At 41.8% G+C, this 18,599-nt stretch overlaps 1 protein-coding gene across 3 annotated transcripts in view; it reads left to right on the forward strand.

The window, feature by feature from the left end:
* LOC138754860 (E3 ubiquitin-protein ligase RNF167-like) overlaps positions 1–18,599 on the forward strand; it is a 166,492-nt gene that overhangs the window by 13,063 nt on the left and 134,830 nt on the right. For 2 of the 3 annotated variants that reach the window (XM_069919776.1, XM_069919774.1), the window contains exons 2-4: positions 5,460–5,527; positions 7,305–7,435; positions 8,246–8,332. In XM_069919776.1, coding sequence (XP_069775877.1) covers positions 7,337–7,435; positions 8,246–8,332 — 186 coding nt within the window. In that variant the 5' untranslated portion in view covers positions 5,460–5,527; positions 7,305–7,336. The remainder of the gene's footprint in view (positions 1–5,459; positions 5,528–7,304; positions 7,436–8,245; positions 8,333–18,599) is intronic. The other variant, XM_069919775.1, reaches the window with a different exon arrangement.

An 18,599-nucleotide genomic window follows, 5' to 3' on the forward strand; every position in this document is an offset into this window, starting at 1 on the left:
CTTTAAAACTGGAGCATGGCTAATACCCTTTAAGAAGTCCCCAGGGATGACCCACGGGACTGCGGGCTGGTGACCCTTGCGCCAGTCAGTCGAGGCAAAGTTGCCAGAGGGATTCAGAAGGGGAGGATCGATCAGCATTTGGAAAGGCATGGGCTGATTAAGGATAGACAACATGCTTGTGCATGGGAAGTCATGTTTCACAAATTTGATTGAGTTTTTGAAGTGGTGGCCAAGAGGATTAATGAGAGCTGGCATGCATGGACTTTAGCAAATCCTTTGATTAAAGTCCTTCGTGGTGGTTTGTGTGTGTGTGGGGGGGGGGGGGGGGTGGTTGGATCACGTAGGATCTACATCAGTATCGGAGCACCACATGCTGCATTCTTAGCCCCCTGTTCTAATCACTACACACCTATGAATGTGTGACTCATTATTACAACAACATCTACAAATTTTTGCCATGGTATTTGGTTGTATAAAAGGGAAATGAATCAGCATACAGGAGGGAAATTGAAAACTTGGCCACTCAACGTCACCAAAACCAAGGAGCTGATTGTTGACTTCAGGAAGAGAAAACCAGAGGTGTACAATCCAGTGAATACTGGGGGATCAGAGCTGAAGAGGATGAGGAAATCTAAGTTCTTGGGAGTCACTATTTCGTAGGATCTTTCCTGGACCCAACACAATAGAGGCATTATGAAGAAAGCACGTCAGCCCTTCTACTTTCTCAGGAGTTTATGGAGGATTGGTATGATATTGGAAACCCTGGCAAATTTCTACAAATGTGTGGTGGAATGTGTGCTGACCACGGTGTGGTATGGGGACACCAATAACCTTGAGTGTAAAGCCCTGGAAAAGGTAGTGGACCCAGCCCAGGACGTCACATGTGAATCCTTCCCATCATCGAAAACATCTACAGGGAACGCTGCTGTCAGAGAAGAGCAGCAGTCATCAAGGATCCCCACCACCCAGCACATGCTCTGTTTTCATTGCTTAGAGATCTATCTATTAGGGAGCTCTGAGACTTCGGATTTGGAGTCTTCTGCGGCAGCGCCGTCATTTTTTTCACAGCCATGTCAGTGCGACAGTGGGGCACAGAATATGGACAGACATGTCTCTTGCAGTTCAACTGGGAGAAGTGAAAGGTGCTGCACATGAGTAAATCAAATTAGGACAGAACTTACTCTGTTAGTGGCAGTGGTCTAAAGACTGGTAGGAAGCAGAGGGATCTCAGATGCCCAATCCCTTTATACCTCCATCCCCCCACACATAAAGTCACTTTTTCCTGGATCAAAGACCCGACTAGTCACCCTCTACTACCACCTTCCTCTGACTGGCAGAACTTGTCCTCACCCTAAATAACTTCTTTAACTCATCCCACTTCCTCCAAATTAAAAGAGTAGCCGTGGGTATCTGCATGGGTCCCAGCTACACACCTGCTGATTGTGGGCTTTGTGGAGCAATCCATGCTGCAAGCCTACATAGGCAAGAACCTTCACCTCTTCCTCTGGTATGTCAATCAGGGCTGCCTCATTCACCCACAATGAGCTGGTCAACTTCATCTACTTCACATCCAACTTCAGACCTGATCTCAAACTCACCTGGTCCATTTCCGATAACACTCTCCCCTTCTTGGATCTCTCTGTTTCCATCTCGGGAGACATATATTACAAACCCTTTAACTCCTACAACCATCTGGACTACACTTCCTCACATCCTGTCATCTGCAAGGATTCCATTCTCTCAATTACTCCGTCTCTGCCGCATCTATTTCCAAGATGATGTCTTACAGTCCATATCTTTTGAAATGTCTGCCTTCTTCCACCAATGTGAATTCTCCACCACCATCAACTCAGCCCGCTCCCGCATTTCCTTCATTCCTCGCTCATCTTCCCAGGCCCCCTCTCCCCAGTTGTAACAAACATAGAATTCCCCTCATCTCACCTATCACCCTCTGCTTCCACACATTTTCCACCGGAATTTCTGGCACTTACTACAGGATCCCACTACCATTTTTCCTTCTTCCCTCTCAGCCTTCCGCAGGGACCACTCCATCTGATTCCCTCCCTACCCATTGCACCTCTGGCACCGTCCCCGTACCCACGGGAGATGCAACACTTGGGCCCATACCTCCTCCTTCACCACGGTCCAGGGCCCCAAACAGCTACACTTCACCTGTATATCTGCAGGACTGATTCGCTGCATCCAGTGCCCCCTTTGTGGCCTTCTCTAAATCGGAGAGCCCGGTCGCAGATTGGGAGATCGCTTTGCTGAGCACCTCCAACAGTGTCTTCCCAGTAGCCATCCATTTCAATTTCAAGTCGCACTCCCACACTCACCTAGTATCCCACTGAGACCACCCGCAAATTATAGGAACAACACCTTATTTTCCATCTGGGTACTTTCCAGCCAGATGGCATTAATATAAATTTTTCTGCTTTCTATTAAACCTGCTTGTCTTTCCCCCCCCCCCACCCCGCCACACTTTCCTATCTTTCCAGTTCTCCCTCCCTTGCTCATCACCCACCCAGCCATCCCTTGTCATTGCTGCTGTCCCCTCCTCCTTTCTCCACTTATCATCTCCTGTCTTTGCCAGCCCCCCACCCCACCACCACACTCTTTTGGTTCAGACATCTACCGGCATTTTCTCCTACCTTGATGAAGAGCTCAAACTGGAAACATTGGTCATCTTTGCTACCTAAAGGACACTAACCTGCTGGGTTTCTCCAGTTTTTAGTGTTTTTACTGGCTTGCACTAATGTTCAAATAGTGCAGTCAGCTGGCCTGCTTTACTTCTTAAAATTCCATATAATTAAAGAACTGAATTCCACAGTTGGCAAGGTTGGAATGTTGAGTTATTAAGTACATTCATGGCTGAGATTTTTGGATTACCGAGGAGCTAAGGATTATCGGGGCACACAAGATCAGAGGCCAAAGACAAGAACAATCTTGATTCATGTGTAGTAGGCTCAAGAGAATCACAATTATTATGAACGCGTCACAAAATGCGTTGTTTTGCAGATGCAAAATTCTATAAATTACATTTTTTTTAAAATTACTGCAAGAGAAGAGAAAAGAGGCTCATTGCCTGTTCAGAAATCTGATGGCGGAGGGAAAGAAGCTGTTTTGGTGCCATTGAGTGTTCGTCTTCTGCACCTCCTTCCTAATGGTAGCAGTGAAAAGAGGGCATGACCTGGGTGCTGTGGTCCTCGAGGGAAGAGGTGCTGCTTTCTCTTGTAGATGTCCTGAATGGAGGGAAGACTGGTGCCCGTGATGGCGCTGAGCGAGTTCACAACTCTCTGCAGCCTGCTCCTGTTCCGTGCACTGGCTTCTCCGTACCAGACCAGACAGTGATGCAGCCAGTCAGAGCGTAAAATGTGTGAGGGAAGTTGCATGGTTATGGGCTTTTGCTATGACAAGAAGGAGAAAGTGATTCCCCTCCTCTGGATGTAGCCTGATGGAGTATGGAAATGCTTAGTTGTGTTCCCCTGAAGAAACTTGTAATCTAAGGAAGAAGTGTAACATGTTTTTGCAGGTACGGCAGGCATACTTGCAGAAAGCAGGGTGGAATATTTAGAGATACTTATTCGGTTCCTGAGTTCTACGTCCTGGTTGGTTCTTTCCCCTATTAGAGATCAAGGCAAGAAAAGGAATTGGATCCTCTGAAGTGGATGCCAGATCCCGACAGCTCTTCCTCTTTTCCTGCTTCTCTTTTTCTTTCTTATCTATTCTCTCCTATTTCGGGGTTTTTTTTTGGGGGGGGAGAAGGGGGCTGTTTGGAGATATGGACAACTTGTACCATTGATTTTTCTTTTCATTTCAATTTAAGTATTTAAGCAATAGTTTTTTTTGATTTTCTGAATTCGTGTAAAAGCAACAAATGAAACACTACATTTTCTTTCTATGTAATATGATTTACAGAGTCCTCATTTCCCCTCCTTACTCCTTCCCCATCCCTTAAATTATACAAATACCAGAATATAAAAATACAGAAACCACCTAAATTCCAACAAAGACAACAATCCTCCTTGAGGCTAGAGGGCCTCAGATAGTAAATAAAAACAGGTCGGGGCAAAAACACATTCCACATTTCACACTCTTAAAACCTTTACCTGCTGGGACCGATTGTTCCTTTTCTCTTATTCAGGAGGGAGGGGGTGTGAATGATATCGGTGCCCCGATGTGCCTCAGATATGGTTGCTTCAACTAATATGTTGTCTCCCTTCCATAAATGATAGGTGATTTTCTCCAGGGGAATTAACCCTGTTTTTCCGTATCTATCGTACGATATTTAGCTGGGAGTCGGACTTCCACATAACCACTATACACTTCTTGGCTACTGACAAGACAACCTTCACAAACTGAATTTGGTATTTGGACAGAAGGTACAACTCCGGATCCTGTGGAAAATCACCTTTTTATTTTTCCACAGTGCCCCCCCCCCCCCCCCCCCCAACCAGGATCTCCCAGAAGGATTTCACCTGTGCACACAGCCAGCTAGAATGGACAAAGGTTCCAACCTCCACACCGCACCTAAAGCTCATTTCCAAAATTTCTGCCTTTGACTTGTTTAATTTTTGCTAAAGTGATGGTTATTTCTTGATACATGTTTTACCACAAAATTAAAATAAAATATTCAATAAAAAGGAGAAAGTGCTTTTAAAGTAGGAAAATCAAGTCACATGACTATTTAAAGGTCATTGCCGAATGAAAGGAAGCAGTTGAAGAGAAACACAAAATGATTGACCGAGCGGTGATCTGAGAGTTGATGGCAGCAGATTCAACATGAAATTTCAAACAGACAATTGGATAAATGCCTGAAACATGAACATTTGCACGGATTTGTGAGAATAACTATGTGGTGTGCCTTTGCTGGGATGGTACAGTCAAACAGACTGGCACAGAATCTCCAGTACCCCAACAAGGGGTGGCATGGTGGGCATAGCGGTGAGCACAATGCCTTCATGACACCAGCGATCAGGACCAGGGTTCGAATCCCGCGCCGTCTGTAAGGAGTTTGTACATTCTCCCTGTGTCTGCGTGGGTTTTCCCCAGAGGCTCCGGTTTCCTCCCACCATTTGAAACGTATAGGGGTTGTAGGTTAATTGGGTGGCATGGAGCCGTGAGCCGAAATGGCCTGTAACTGTGCTGTAGGTCTAAATTAAATGCATAAAACAATATCCTTGAAACTCCTCAGACTGTGCTTTATCAGAAAAGAGAGAAGCAAATTAACATTGTTTGCAAAGTAATATGGAGGATTTTCCAGTCGTGGGCAGTTAGAAGTAAATTTAAAGCAATTTTGCGCCTGTTATGGACAATACAGCAAATTTTGTGACACCTGTTCACAACAATAAATATGGTTCAGAAGCAGAGTCTAGAATTTTGGGTGGACTTACTTTATTTAATTTTATGAATCTACTTTGAAACGGTGTTCACTGATCTCGTGATTCTTTTCTCCGTAGGGCATGTGCCTGAAATCTTGTGTGAAGGACGGTTGAATTTCTGTGCACTCTAATTTCAGCGCTGTAAGGTAGGGTGTCACCTAACCATAGAAAAAAATGCCAATAAGATAGAAAAAGGGCAGAGAAAATTTACTTGGATGTTGCTGGGACTTCAAGAACTGAGTTACAGGGAAAGGTTAAACAGGTCAAGTTTAGATATTGTTTAGTGAATATGAAAGTCTCATATGGTTTATTGTGAACAGTTCCTTTGGTTGTTCAGCGTTCTCACTATCCGTGGGAAGAAGCTGTTCCTCAACCTGGTGGTGCTGGCTCTGATCCTCCTGTATCTCTTCCCCGACGGGAGCAGCTGAAAGATGCTGTGTGCAGGGTAGAAGGGATCCTCAATGATTTTGTGCTCCCCCTTCAGACAACTATCTGGGTAGATCACATCAAAGGGTGGGAGACCCCTGTGATCCTCTCTGCCACTCTCGTGGTCCTGTGGATTGACCTCCGATCCATTTCTCTGCAGCAACCGTACCACTCTGTGATGCAGCCGGCCAGGACGCTCTCAATGGGGCTCCTGTGGAAGGCTGACATGACGGTGGCCGGTCGCCTCTTCCGCTCCAGACTTCTCAGGAAGTGCAGTCGCTGTTGTGCCTTCCTGACAAGTGAGGAGATGTTCAGTGTCCATAATTGGTCACTGGTTGTGAACTCCAAAGAACTTGGTGAATAAAGGGATACAAAATTGAGGGGTATAGATAAATGGAAGTAAGCTTTTTCCATTGAAGGTAGGTGAGAGACAAACCAGAGGACATGGGTTAAGGGTGAAAGAGGAAGCATTTAAAGGGAACATCTTCACAGAGAATGGTGGGAGAGTGAGCTGAAATGATGAATGTGGGTTCATTTTTAATCACATAACCATATAACAGTTTATGGGATGGAAACAAGCCATCTCGGCCCTTTAAGTCACGCCGGTTCACTCAAACAACTCCGCTAGATCCCCCCGCCTATTCTCCGCCCATAACCCTCCAACCCCCTCCTATCCATGTATATATCCAGCCTCCTCTTAAATGAAAGAATTGACTCTGCCTCATCTATTTCCTCTGGAAGATTCCATTCAGCCACCACTCTCTGAGTGAAGAATCATCCTCTAAGTTTCTCCTAAAATTTTGCCTCCTTACCCTCAACGTGTCCTCTTGTTTCAACCTCCCCTGGTCTCAGTGGGGAAGAGTCTACTTGCATCTAGTCTATCCTGTTCATAATTTTAAACACCTCTATCAAATCCCCTTTCTACATTAAAGTATGAATGTCTACATTCCAATGAATAAAGTCCTAACTTCTTCAATCTTTCTCTGTACTCTCGGTATTTTAAACCAGGCAATATCCTGGTAAATCTTCTCTGCACCCTCTCCACCTTATCAATATCCTTCCTATAATTTGAAGATATTTAAGAAAAAATTGGACAGGTACGCAGATGGGTTGGGTATGGAGGACTAGGGAGATTAATAGTTCAGCACAGACTAGAAGGGGCTGTTTTCAGTGCTATAATGTCCGATGGTTCTATGTAACATCTCAGCCTTGTAGGACCATTTGGCAGCTCAATATTTTCATGATGAAATGCCATCAAAACCACCACTGTTTCTCGAGATGCATGCTGAGTATTTCCGGCATCCTCAACATTTGTGTCAGTTACATGAAGTTGTTTGATTTTTGAATGGACCAGTGTTGATGTGGCAAGCAGTTGTCAGTTTCAATCAAAACTCTACAGTTGGACGCTATAATCACATCTCCCTCTGTGGGTCAGTGAGGAATGTTGGGGAGCATCTACTCTGTTCAACCTCTAACACTGACCTCTTTGCTTTTCAGGACGATTGCTGTGCAAGATCCTTTGACTCAAGATGCCTGCAGGTGTGTACTATTCAGTGCCATACTGTGCCATCTTCGTTCTGCCAATCTTCCTCATGGACGTCCCGGCTTTGGAGGGATACGTATGTGCAGTAAGTCCAGCCTAAAGAATATATATAGAAGTGTTCCTTTCCTTGCGTGGTTAGGTGGAAGTACACATTATGTGCTGACCTCAAGCTCAGCTATTAACACAATAAGGGACAATTTCAGTCTCTGGTCTCTACTCAGCCAGTCAGCACAGAGATAGAAATCCTGGTCACTGGCAAACTGAGGCTACCCACAAATTGGAGGAACAACACCTAATGTTCTATCTGAGCACACTCCAGGCAGATGGCATTAATGTTGTTGCCTTCCTCCAGAGTTTCAGGGTTTTACCTCTTGACTTGTTTTTAACTACAATCACAGAGTCTGAAAATATTAATGTTTCACCCCTGTGGTGTGGCACGGTTAATGCAGCAGTTAGCGCAAAGCTGTTACAGCGCCAGCAATGGAGGTTTGAATCCTACGATGTCTGTAAGCAGTTTGTATGTTCTCCCCTGTCTGCGTGGGTTTCCTCCAAGGCATTCCGGATTCCTCCCACCGTTTAAAATGTACCAGACTTATAGGTTAACTGGGTGTAATGGGCGCCAAGGCTCATGGGCCAAAAGGGTCTGTTACCATGCTGTATGTTGAAATTTAAAAGAGGAAGCTTCCTGTGTAAGATTTCTGGCAGGTTTGAACATGATCAGTGATGATATCTATTGTCATGTCTGAATTTGGGTTGGCTCTGTCAGAATAGCTTTGCTCTGGTTGCGATATTTGCTCCTTATTGACTACATCGGAAGCTGCATCGTTCAATATGAACACAAAAGCAGCAGCAAAATGCTATTGGTGAAAAATAATGGAATTATTTGCTTTCACAGTACACGAATAGCACACCCAACACTTCCATGATCTTTGATGACCTACCATCAATGTTTGGCTACCAACTGCAAAAGGATGGATTGCCGGTAGGTTTGTTCCTTTACTAAAGAAAGGGAGGCAGAGGTTGATAAAATTATGGGGCATTGATTGGGAGGACAGTCAGAATTCTTTCCACAGGGTAAAAGCATCGCACTCATGAGGACATTGGTTTAAGGTGAAGGGGAGGAAGTTCAAGGCAGTTGACGAAGCAGATTTTTTTTGTCATGAAGCAGTGGTTCCATGAGTGGTGGTAGATGCAGGTACAATAACAGCATTTCAGATTCAAGATTCCTTCATTGTCATAGCACAGAACATTATATTACACAGAATTGCTTTCTGCCTGCCATAAGACAGTTGCCATTAGTGTCGCCTGGCGCTCCTTAGAGTACGAGGAGGAGAGATCCTTCAGAGATATCGTGTCCATGGATTCACCTTCAGCCCTCCTGCAGCCGCACAGACTTCTGTTTAGATTCGTTGGCGACAAGAACTCCAGATTCAAACCTCAGATACGATCAGGAATTCCAGAGACCGTTGGGAGCCCTTCTTCCCCACACCACCCTCTCGCATCCCAGATTCGATACCTGGTTCCCATGAGCCATGAGGAATTAGTGGCTCGTGTTGACATTAGATTGGATCAGTTACCATTTATTGTCACGTAATAAAGCAAAAATCTTTTTTTTAAACCATATTGATCAAGATACATACATTTTCCTTCTTGAATATATACAGTGTCGTTTTCTCCCCCCCCTTTCCTCCTCCCCTCCCTACCTCCCCTCCCATTTATTTAAAGTTCAGAAAATAAGATACATTAAACCCGTCAAACAATGTTGTCACTCAATAAAAATAAACAAGAAATTCCACTGAGTCAGTTCTTTTCATTCTCTTCTCCTTCTGTCATTTTAGGTGGTAGATGTCCCCGGTAGGTTTTCTCTATTATGTTTCATGTATGGCTCCCATATTTGTTCAAATATTGTAATGTTATTTCTTAAATTATATGTTATTTTTTCTAATGGAATACATTTATTCATTTCTATATACCATTGTTGTATTCTCAAGTTACCTTCTAATTTCCAGGCTGACATAATACATTTTTTTGCTACAGCTAGGGCTATCCTAACAAATCTTTTTTGTGCACCATCCAAATCAAGTCCAAATTCTTTGTTTTTTATGTTACTTAGGAGGAAGATCTCTGGGTTTTTTGGTATATTGCTTTTTGTGATTTTATTTAATATCTGGTTTAGATCTTCCCAAAATTTTTTCACTTTCTCACATGTCCAAATTGCATGAATCATTGTTCCCATTTCCTTTTTACAGCGAAAACATCTGTCAGATACTGTTTGGTCCCATTTATTTAACTTTTGAGGTGTAATATATAGCCTGTGTATCCAGTTATATTGTATCATACGTAACCTCGTGTTTATTATATTTCTCATAGTTCCAGAGCATAACTTCTCCCATGTTTCCTTCTTTATCTTTATGTTTAGATCTTGTTCCCATTTTTGTTTAGTTTTACCATTTGTTTCCTCATTCTCCTTTCCTTGTAGTTTAATATACATGTTTGTTACAAATTTTTTGATTATCATTGTGTCTGTAATCACATATTCAAAATTACTTCCCTCTGGTAACCTCAGACTGCTTCCCAATTTGTCCTTCAAGTAGGATTTCAGTTGGTAGTATGCCAACACTGTATCGTGAGTTATATTTATCCTTCATTTGTTCAAAGGATAATAATTTATTTCCCAAAAAGTAATTTTCTATTCTTTTGATCCCTTTTTTCTCCCATTCTCTAAAGGAAAGGTTATCTATTGTAAAAGGGATTAGCTGATTTTGCGTCAGTATTAGTTTTGGTAGTTGGTAATTTGTTTTATTCCTTTCTACATGAATCTTCTTCCAAATATTGAGCAGATGATGTAATACTGGAGAATTCCTACGTTGTACCAATTTTTCATCCCATTTATATAATATATGTTCAGGTATCTTCTCCCCTATTTTATCTAGTTCTAATCTGGTCCAATCTGGTTTTTCCCTTATTTGATAAAAATCTGATAGGTATCTTAATTGTGCGGCTCTATAATAATTTTTAAAGTTTGGCAGTTGTAAGCCTCCTTGTCTATACCATTCTGTTAATTTATCTAGTGCTATCCTCGGTTTCCCCCCTTTCCATAAAAATTTCCTTATTATTTTTTTTAACTCCTTGAAGAATTTCTCTGTTAAGCATATTGGTAATGTCTGAAATAGGTATTGTATCCTTGGGAAAATGTTCATTTTAATACAGTTTATCCTTCCTATCAGTGTTAGTGGTAAGTCTTTCCAATGCTCTAAGTCGTCTTGTAATTTTTTCATTAGTGGATAATAGTTGAGTTTATATAGATGGGTGAGGTTTTTATTTATTTGTATACCTAGGTATCGCATTGCTTGCGTTTGCCATCTGAATGGTGATTCTTTCTTAAATTTTGAGAAATCCGCATTATTCATTGGCATTGCTTCACTTTTATTTGCGTTAATCTTGTACCCCGACACTTCTCCATATTCCTTCAATTTCCTACGTAATTCTTTTATTGATAATTCTGGTTCTGCTAAGTATACTATAGCGTCATCTGCAAATAGACTGATTTTATATTCCTTGTCTTTTGTTTTTATCACTTTTATTTTATTTTCTGTTCTTATCAGTTCTGCTAGTGGTTCTATGGCTAACGCGAACAATAAGGGAGATAGTGGGCATCCCTGCCTTGTTGATCTGCTTAAGTTAAATTGTTTTGATATATATCCATTTACTGTCACTTTCGCCAATGGCCCCTTATATAATGCTTTAATCCAATTAATATATTTCTCTGGTAAGCTGAATTTTTGTAGTACTTTGAATAAATAATTCCATTCTACTCTGTCAAAGGCCTTCTCTGCGTCTAAAGCAACTGCTACTGTTGGAGCTTTATTTCCTTCTACTGCATGAATTAAGTTAATAAATTTACAGATATTATCTGTTGTTCCTCTTTTTTTAATAAATCCAGTTTGGTCTAGATTTACTATTTTAGGTACATAGTCGGCTAATCTGTTTGCTAATAGTTTAACTATTATCTTATAATCTGTGTTAAGTAAAGATATTGGTCTATATGATGCTGGTGCGAGAGGATCTTTCCCTGTCTTTGGTATTACTGTAATTATTGCTGTTTTGCATGAATCTGGTAAGCTTTGTGTTTTATCAATCTGGTTGATTACTTCCAGGAGGGGAGGAATTAATAAATCTTTAAATGTTTTATAGAATTCTACTGGGAATCCATCCTCTCCTGGTGTTTTATTATTCGGTAGTTTTTTTATTATCTCCTGTATTTCTTCTATTTCAAATGGTTTTGTTAATTTATTTTGTTCCTCTGTTTGTAATTTCGGTAGTTCAATTTTAGTTAAAAATTCATCTATTTTGTCTTCTTTCCCTTCGTCTTCAGTTTGATATAATTGTTCGTAGAATTCTCTGAAGTTTTCATTAATCTCCGTTGGATTATATGTGATTTGCTTGTCTTTTTTACTTAATGACAATACCATTCTCTTAGTTTGTTCTGTCTTAAGCTGCCACGCTAGAATTTTGTGCGCTTTTTCTCCTAGTTCATAATATTTCTGTTTTGTCTTCATTATGTTCTTCTCCACCTTATATGTTTGTAGTGTTTCATATTTTATTTTTTTATCTGCCAATTCTCTTCTTTTAGTTGTGTCTTCCTTCATTGCTAATTTTTTTTTATATTTGCTATTTCCCTTTCCAACTGTTCTGTTTCCTGATTGTAGTCCTTCTTCATCTTAGTTACATAACTTATTATTTGCCCTCTGATGAACGCTTTCATTGCGTCCCATAGTATAAACTTATGTTTCACTGATTCCGTATTTATTTCAAAGTACATTTTAATTTGTCGTTCAATGAATTCTCTAAAATCCTGCCTTTTAAGTAGCATGGAGTTTAATCTCCATCTATACATTCTTGGAGGGATGTCCTCTAACTCTATTGTCAATATCAGGGGTGAGTGGTCCGATAATAGTCTAGCTTTATATTCCGTTTTCCTAACTCTGTCTTGTATGCGAGCTGATAACAGGAATAGGTCTATTCTTGAGTATGTTTTATGTCTACCCGAATAATATGAATATTCCTTTTCCTTTGGGTGTTGTTTCCTCCATATATCCAAAAGATGCATTTCTTGCATCGATTTAATTATAAATTTGGTTACTTTGTTCTTTCTGTTAAATTTTTTTCCCAGTTTTATCCATGTTTGAATCCAAATTAAGGTTGAAATCCCCTCCTATTAGTATGTTCCCTTGCGTGTCTGCTATCCCCTCCCCTTCCTGAGTTGCCATTTGTCCCTTGTCGGACAACCACATCTCCCCTCTCCATTTGGATTTGCAAATTCACTCGCAAGCGTCAACTGATTTCGCAGTGACCGTAACTCTTCCCCACCCAGCCCCCCCCAGAAAAGATTTTAATCTTCATGTATAACAAAGGTCACTCTCTTAATTCCCCCCATACTTCCTTTCTTCCCTTTCTTTCCCTTCTTAGTCCTTACCTATATTCTATTTTTTTTTAAAATATACATACACACACATACATATATATATATACCTACATACACACATACATATAGTTTGTGGTCATTTTTGTTCTCATTACATATCTTCCTCTCTCTGTCTGTTTTGTAGTTCTGCAAATTTTCTTGCTTCCTCTGGATCCAAGAATAGTCTGTTTTGCTGCCCTGGAATAACTATTTTAAGTACCGCTGGATACTTTAGCATAAATTTATATCCTTTTTTCCATAGGATCGTTTTTGATGCATTAAACTCCTTCCTCTTCTTCAGGAGTTCAAAACTTATATCTGGATAGAAAAAAAATTTTTGACTTTTGTATTCCAGTGGTTTTTTTGTCTTCTCTTATTTTCCTCATTGCTTTCTCCAATATATTTTCTCTTGTTGTATATCTTAAGAATTTTACTAGAATGGATCTTGGTTTTTGTTGTGGTTGTGGTTTAGGGGCTAATGTTCTGTATGCCTTTCTATTTCCATTTCTTCCTGTAATTTTGGTCTTCCTAGGACCCTGGGGATCCATTCTTTTATAAATTCTCTCATATTCTTGCCTTCTTCATCTTCCTTAAGGCCCACTATCTTTATATTGTTTCTTCTATTATAATTTTCCATTATATCTATCTTCTGAGCTAACAGCTCTTGTGTCTCTTTAACTTTTTTATCAGATTCTTCTAATTTCTTTTTTAAGTCCTCTACTTCCATTTCTACGGCTGTTTCTCGTTCTTCCACCTTGTCCACTCTTTTTCCTATATCTGACATGATCATCTCTAATCTATTCATTTTTTCTTCTGTACTTTTTACTCTTCTTTTTATTTCACTGAATTCTTGTGATTGCCATTCTTTCACTGATTCCATATATTCTTTAAAAAAAAATCCATTGTCTTGCCCTTCCCTTCATCTTCCATTTCTCTGTGTTCCTCCTCTTCTTCTTCTTCTGAGTCCACTCCAGGATCTGTGTCCTTTGCCTCTGTCTCTTCTGGTTTTCTTGTTGGTTTGTTTGTTTTATTTTGTTGGGTATTTTTGGTCTTCTTATTTTTACTAGAAGTGTCTTGCTGCTGGTCTTCTTCCTCTGGGTTGGTCATCTGTTGTTTCTTTGATTTCTTTTTACTCTCTTTCTTGCTCTCGTTAGTTTCTGTGTTTTCCTCTTGCTGCTTTGTTGTGGCTGTCAATTTCAGCTGTGGAGATCGACTCCTCAGCTGGTCCCCCCTCCCGACAGTGTTAATTTTGTCTTGCGCATCGTGCATGTGCGACTCCTCGCTCTGTGAGCCATTTTTGTAGTCCCGAGTTTGGGGCTTCTACTGACCTTGGGGGGTGGGCTTCTCTCTCTGCGACGGGCCTCCTCGGACAGGTAAGGCCTTCACCTTCTTCTTCCGACGTCCTTTCTTCCCGTTGCTTTTGGCTTTTCTTTTTTCGCTGCCATTTTCTCCACACCTTTTTTTTCACTTTATTTTGTTTTTTGTGTTTGTGCCTTTGTTTTTTCACTGTCTTTTTTTAACTTTTCTGGAGAGGGCTGGAGTTCCCCGACTGGGGACTCCATCACGTGACTCCTCCTAATAAAGCAAAAATGACATACAACATGAAATGCCTTTAGTCTGCCACGAGGCACCGTTAGTATTGCCCGGTGAGCCTTACTGTCAGAGAAAGGGAAGTAAAGGAGAGTTCCTGCAGAAACACTGAGTGTTCGTGGATTCGTCTGCAGCCACACAAGACTCCAGTTCAAACCGTCAGCAACCCAAGCCCAGATCCAAACCTCCGACACCATGAGGAAGGCTTCAGTGCCCAGGGCCCTTCGGGAACCCTTCTTGCCCTCAGCACTTCCAAATTCCTGGTTCTGATACCCATTTCTCATGAGTCATCTCCAGCAGCCCTCAGACTGTTGAGAGTCCTTTGACTTCTTCGCCACCTGTGTGTGCCCTTCAGCCACAGGGCACCGCGCTGGTCCGTCGCCGTCCTTGGGGTCATCTTCTCTCCTTCTCAATAGTGGGGTGCTATCCCTGTAACTGGTGCAGTGTGCCAGTCAGCTGCTCCTCTGGAGTTTGTAACCCCTCAAGACTGCTGGCAACACAGCACTGACATCTTGGCCTCAGACCCTGCAGCTGCAAGATTTTAAATAAAATGTCATTTTCTTTAATGGGCCATTTAAAGTGTGTACGGAACCATCAGAGTGGGACTGGGCAGTGGGACCCTTTGGGGGAGCGCCGTCTCCCCCTCTGCCTGCACTCCCAGAGTCCACACCACGGCAGCACAGGAAATTTCCTCCGACATAGTAACTCCCAGGAATTTAATTTTACTCCGTTTACCTCTGATAACTGTTTCATACACCTCTAGTTGACCTTTCCTATAGTTTACAATCAGCTTCTTGGTTTTGATGACATTGAGTGATAGGTGGTTGTCGGTACATCATTTAGCTAATATATAAGATTACAGCACAGTACAAGCCCTTCAACCCACAATGTTGGGCTGACCTTTATAAACCTACCAAAAAAAAATGGAACCCTCCCTACCTCATAACCCTCTATTTTTTTCATCCATGTGCCTGTCGAAGAGTTTTTTATACACCTATTGTTCCAGCCTCCACTTGCCACTACCCCTGGCAAGGCATTTCAGGCACCCACAGCTCTTTGTACAAAAACACTTACCCTTGATGTCTCTCCTAAACTTTCCTCCTTTCATTTTGTGCAGATGTCTTCTGGTGTTTGCTACTCATGCCTTGAGAAAAAGGTGCTGATTGTCCACCCTACCTTTGCCTCTCATAATCTCATAGACCTCAATTAAGTTCCCTCTCTTCCTTCCATGCTCCAAAGAGAAAACCTCCAGCTCTGCTAACCTTGCCTCATAAGACATATTTTCCAATCTAGGCAACATCCTGGTGAATCCCCTCTGCGCCTTCTCCACAGCTTCCACGTCCTTCCTGTAATGAGGTAACCAGAACTGAACTTAATATTCTTAGTGTGTCTCACCCAAGTTATATGGAGCTGCAACATTACCTCACGACCCCTGAACTCAATTCCCTGACTAATGAAGCTCAGCATTCCATCTCCTTCTTAACTATTCCTCTCAGCCTGCATGGTGACCTTGAGAGATTTCTGGATTTGAACCCCACGGTCGTTTTGTTCTTCCACATTGTTAAGAATCCTATCATTAATCAGGTACTATGGCTTCAAGTTTGGCCTACCATAAGTGCATCACCTCATACTTAACAGGATTGAACTCTGCTATTTTCCCCACAACTCTGCATCCTGTCTAAATCCAGTTGTAACCCATGACAACCTTCAACACCATCCACAACACCGCCAACCTTTGTATCATATGCAGACTTACTGATTCACTCCCTACTTCTTCATTCAAGTCATTTATAAAAAATCACAAAGAGCAGGGGTCCCAGAACAGATCTCTGCGGAATTCCACTAACCAGTGACCTCCTGGCAGAATATTTTCTCTCCACTGCTACTCTCTGCTTTCTCCAGGCAAGCCAATTCTGAATATACACAGCCAAGGTTCCATGGATCCCATGCCTCCTGACTTTCTGAATGAGTCTACCATGGAGGACCTTGTCAAATGCCTTACTAAAATCCATGCACACCATATCTACTGCCCTTCCTTCATCAATTTCTTTTGGTACCTCCTCAAATAAAACTCAATTAGGCTCATGAGGCATTAACTTCCCCGACAAAGCCATGCTGATGACCCTGGAGAAGTCTGTACTTTTCTAAATACTTCCAAATCCTGTCCTTAGGAATTTTTTCCAATGGTTTTCTCCCCACTGATATAAGGCTCACGGGTCTATTATTCCCAGGATTCTCCCTTTGAGCTTTTTTTAAAACAAGGGACCACATTTGTCATTTCCCAATCCTCTGGCAACTCCCCTGCATCCAAGGAGGATTCAAAGATCATTGCCAACGCCCTAGCAATCTCTTCTCTCTCCTCCCATAGCAATGTGGAGTTACACTTGTCCAGTCCCAGGATCATCAATCCTAATGTTTTTAAGAAGATCCAGTACTTGCTCTTCTTAATCTCATCGTGGTTTCCAATCTCCTTCCTGCATGCTGAGTGAAGTTTGGGGCCTGGGATGTTAACATTTCTTAAGATCTTTTTCTTGTCCTGAGTGTTGGCACCTCTGCCCTAGACAGTGATGGAACCAGCCAGAATGCTCTCCACGCTAGACTTGTAGAAGTTTTCAAGAATCTTTAGTGACAGACCGAACCTGCTCAAACTCCTCACAAAGTATAGCTGCTGGCGAGCTTTCTTCTGGATTTGATAGAGGTATATAAAATTATGAGGGGGGGGGGAGTTAGATAGAGTAGATGTGAATAGGCTCTTCCCCTTGAGGGGTGGAGAGATTGGAACGAGGGGTCATAAGTTAAGGGTTGGGGGCAAAACCTGAGAGGTTACATAAGAGGAAGCTTCTTCACTCAGAGTGGTGACAGAGTGCAATGACCTTCTGGAAGAGGTGGTTGCAACAGGGTCATTTTTGTCATTTAAGAGAAGGTTGGATGAGTCCATGGATGTGAGGGGATTGGAAGGTTATGGGCGGAGAGCAGGTAGGTGGGACTAATGGAGTTCACTTAAATCGGTGCGGACGAGAAGGGCCGAGATGGTCTGTTTCCGCACTGTAATTGTTATATGGTTACATGGAATTGCCTCGACTGGAAGGCTCTTGGACAGATCCTTGGAGATGTTGACACCCAGGAATTTGAAATCTGCCCACATCTCCCACTAATTAGGACCCCTCACAACCCAAATCCTCTCTTCTCCCTCCTTCCATTGAGCAGAAGGCTTAAGAGTGTGAAAGCGTGCACCAGCAGGCTTAAAGACCCCCATTACGGTGCTACCCCAGCAGGCTTAAAGACCCCCATCACGGTGCTACCCCAGCAGGCTTAAAGACCCCCATCATGGTGCTACCCCAGCAGGCTTAAAGACCCCCATCACGGTGCTACCCCAGCAGGCTTAAAGACCCCCATCATGGTGCTACCCCACCAGGCTTAAAGACCCCCATCACGGTGCTATCCCAGCAGGCTTAAAGACCCATCACGGTGCTATCCCAGCAGGCTAAAAGACCCCATAACGATGCTATCCCACTTGGTGCTAAATAATTGACCTTTCTTTTACATTACAAATATTTTTAAAAGAAATATTGCATCGTTTAACAAAAACTCTTTACACAAGGTAAACTAATGATAAGATAAATCATATATATATATATATATATTTGCATATGTATGTCACATATCAATTGAAAATTAGAAGCAGAACCATAATTATTACATTAATGACATTAAATTCTATAATAATAATAATTAAACAATTAAATAATAACTTGTATTCTCCAAAATCAATATTGAATACAAAAATTGAACAAATCATACACACAAAATTCCCTTACATACGATATTTTATACTTCTCTGATTTGATCATGTTCTGTGATAAGATCCGTAATCTGTAGTTAAACCCTTCCCCCACCTTTTACTTATTTTTCAACTTCCCTTTTCATTATTAAGATTAATATCTCCCTACTAATTTACCCCCACCCACTAAACAAGATTATCTGTATATATTGCCTGTCTGAGGTCTGTTATTCAATTCAGATTTACACTGCAATCTGTAATTGTGCACTTTACACCATTCTCTGAATGCGAGAGATACCCTGCTAGCTGCTCACAGACGAACTTTTCTCCTCGTACTAGGTATGTTGAGATCAATAAAACCCTGTGCATAGGGATATTGGGGACCTGGTTAAGAAGGAGTATGGCAGGTATAGG

The sequence above is a fragment of the Narcine bancroftii genome, chromosome 2 (genome assembly GCF_036971445.1).
Source record: "Narcine bancroftii isolate sNarBan1 chromosome 2, sNarBan1.hap1, whole genome shotgun sequence".
In the NCBI taxonomy this organism is placed as follows: domain Eukaryota; kingdom Metazoa; phylum Chordata; class Chondrichthyes; order Torpediniformes; family Narcinidae; genus Narcine; species Narcine bancroftii.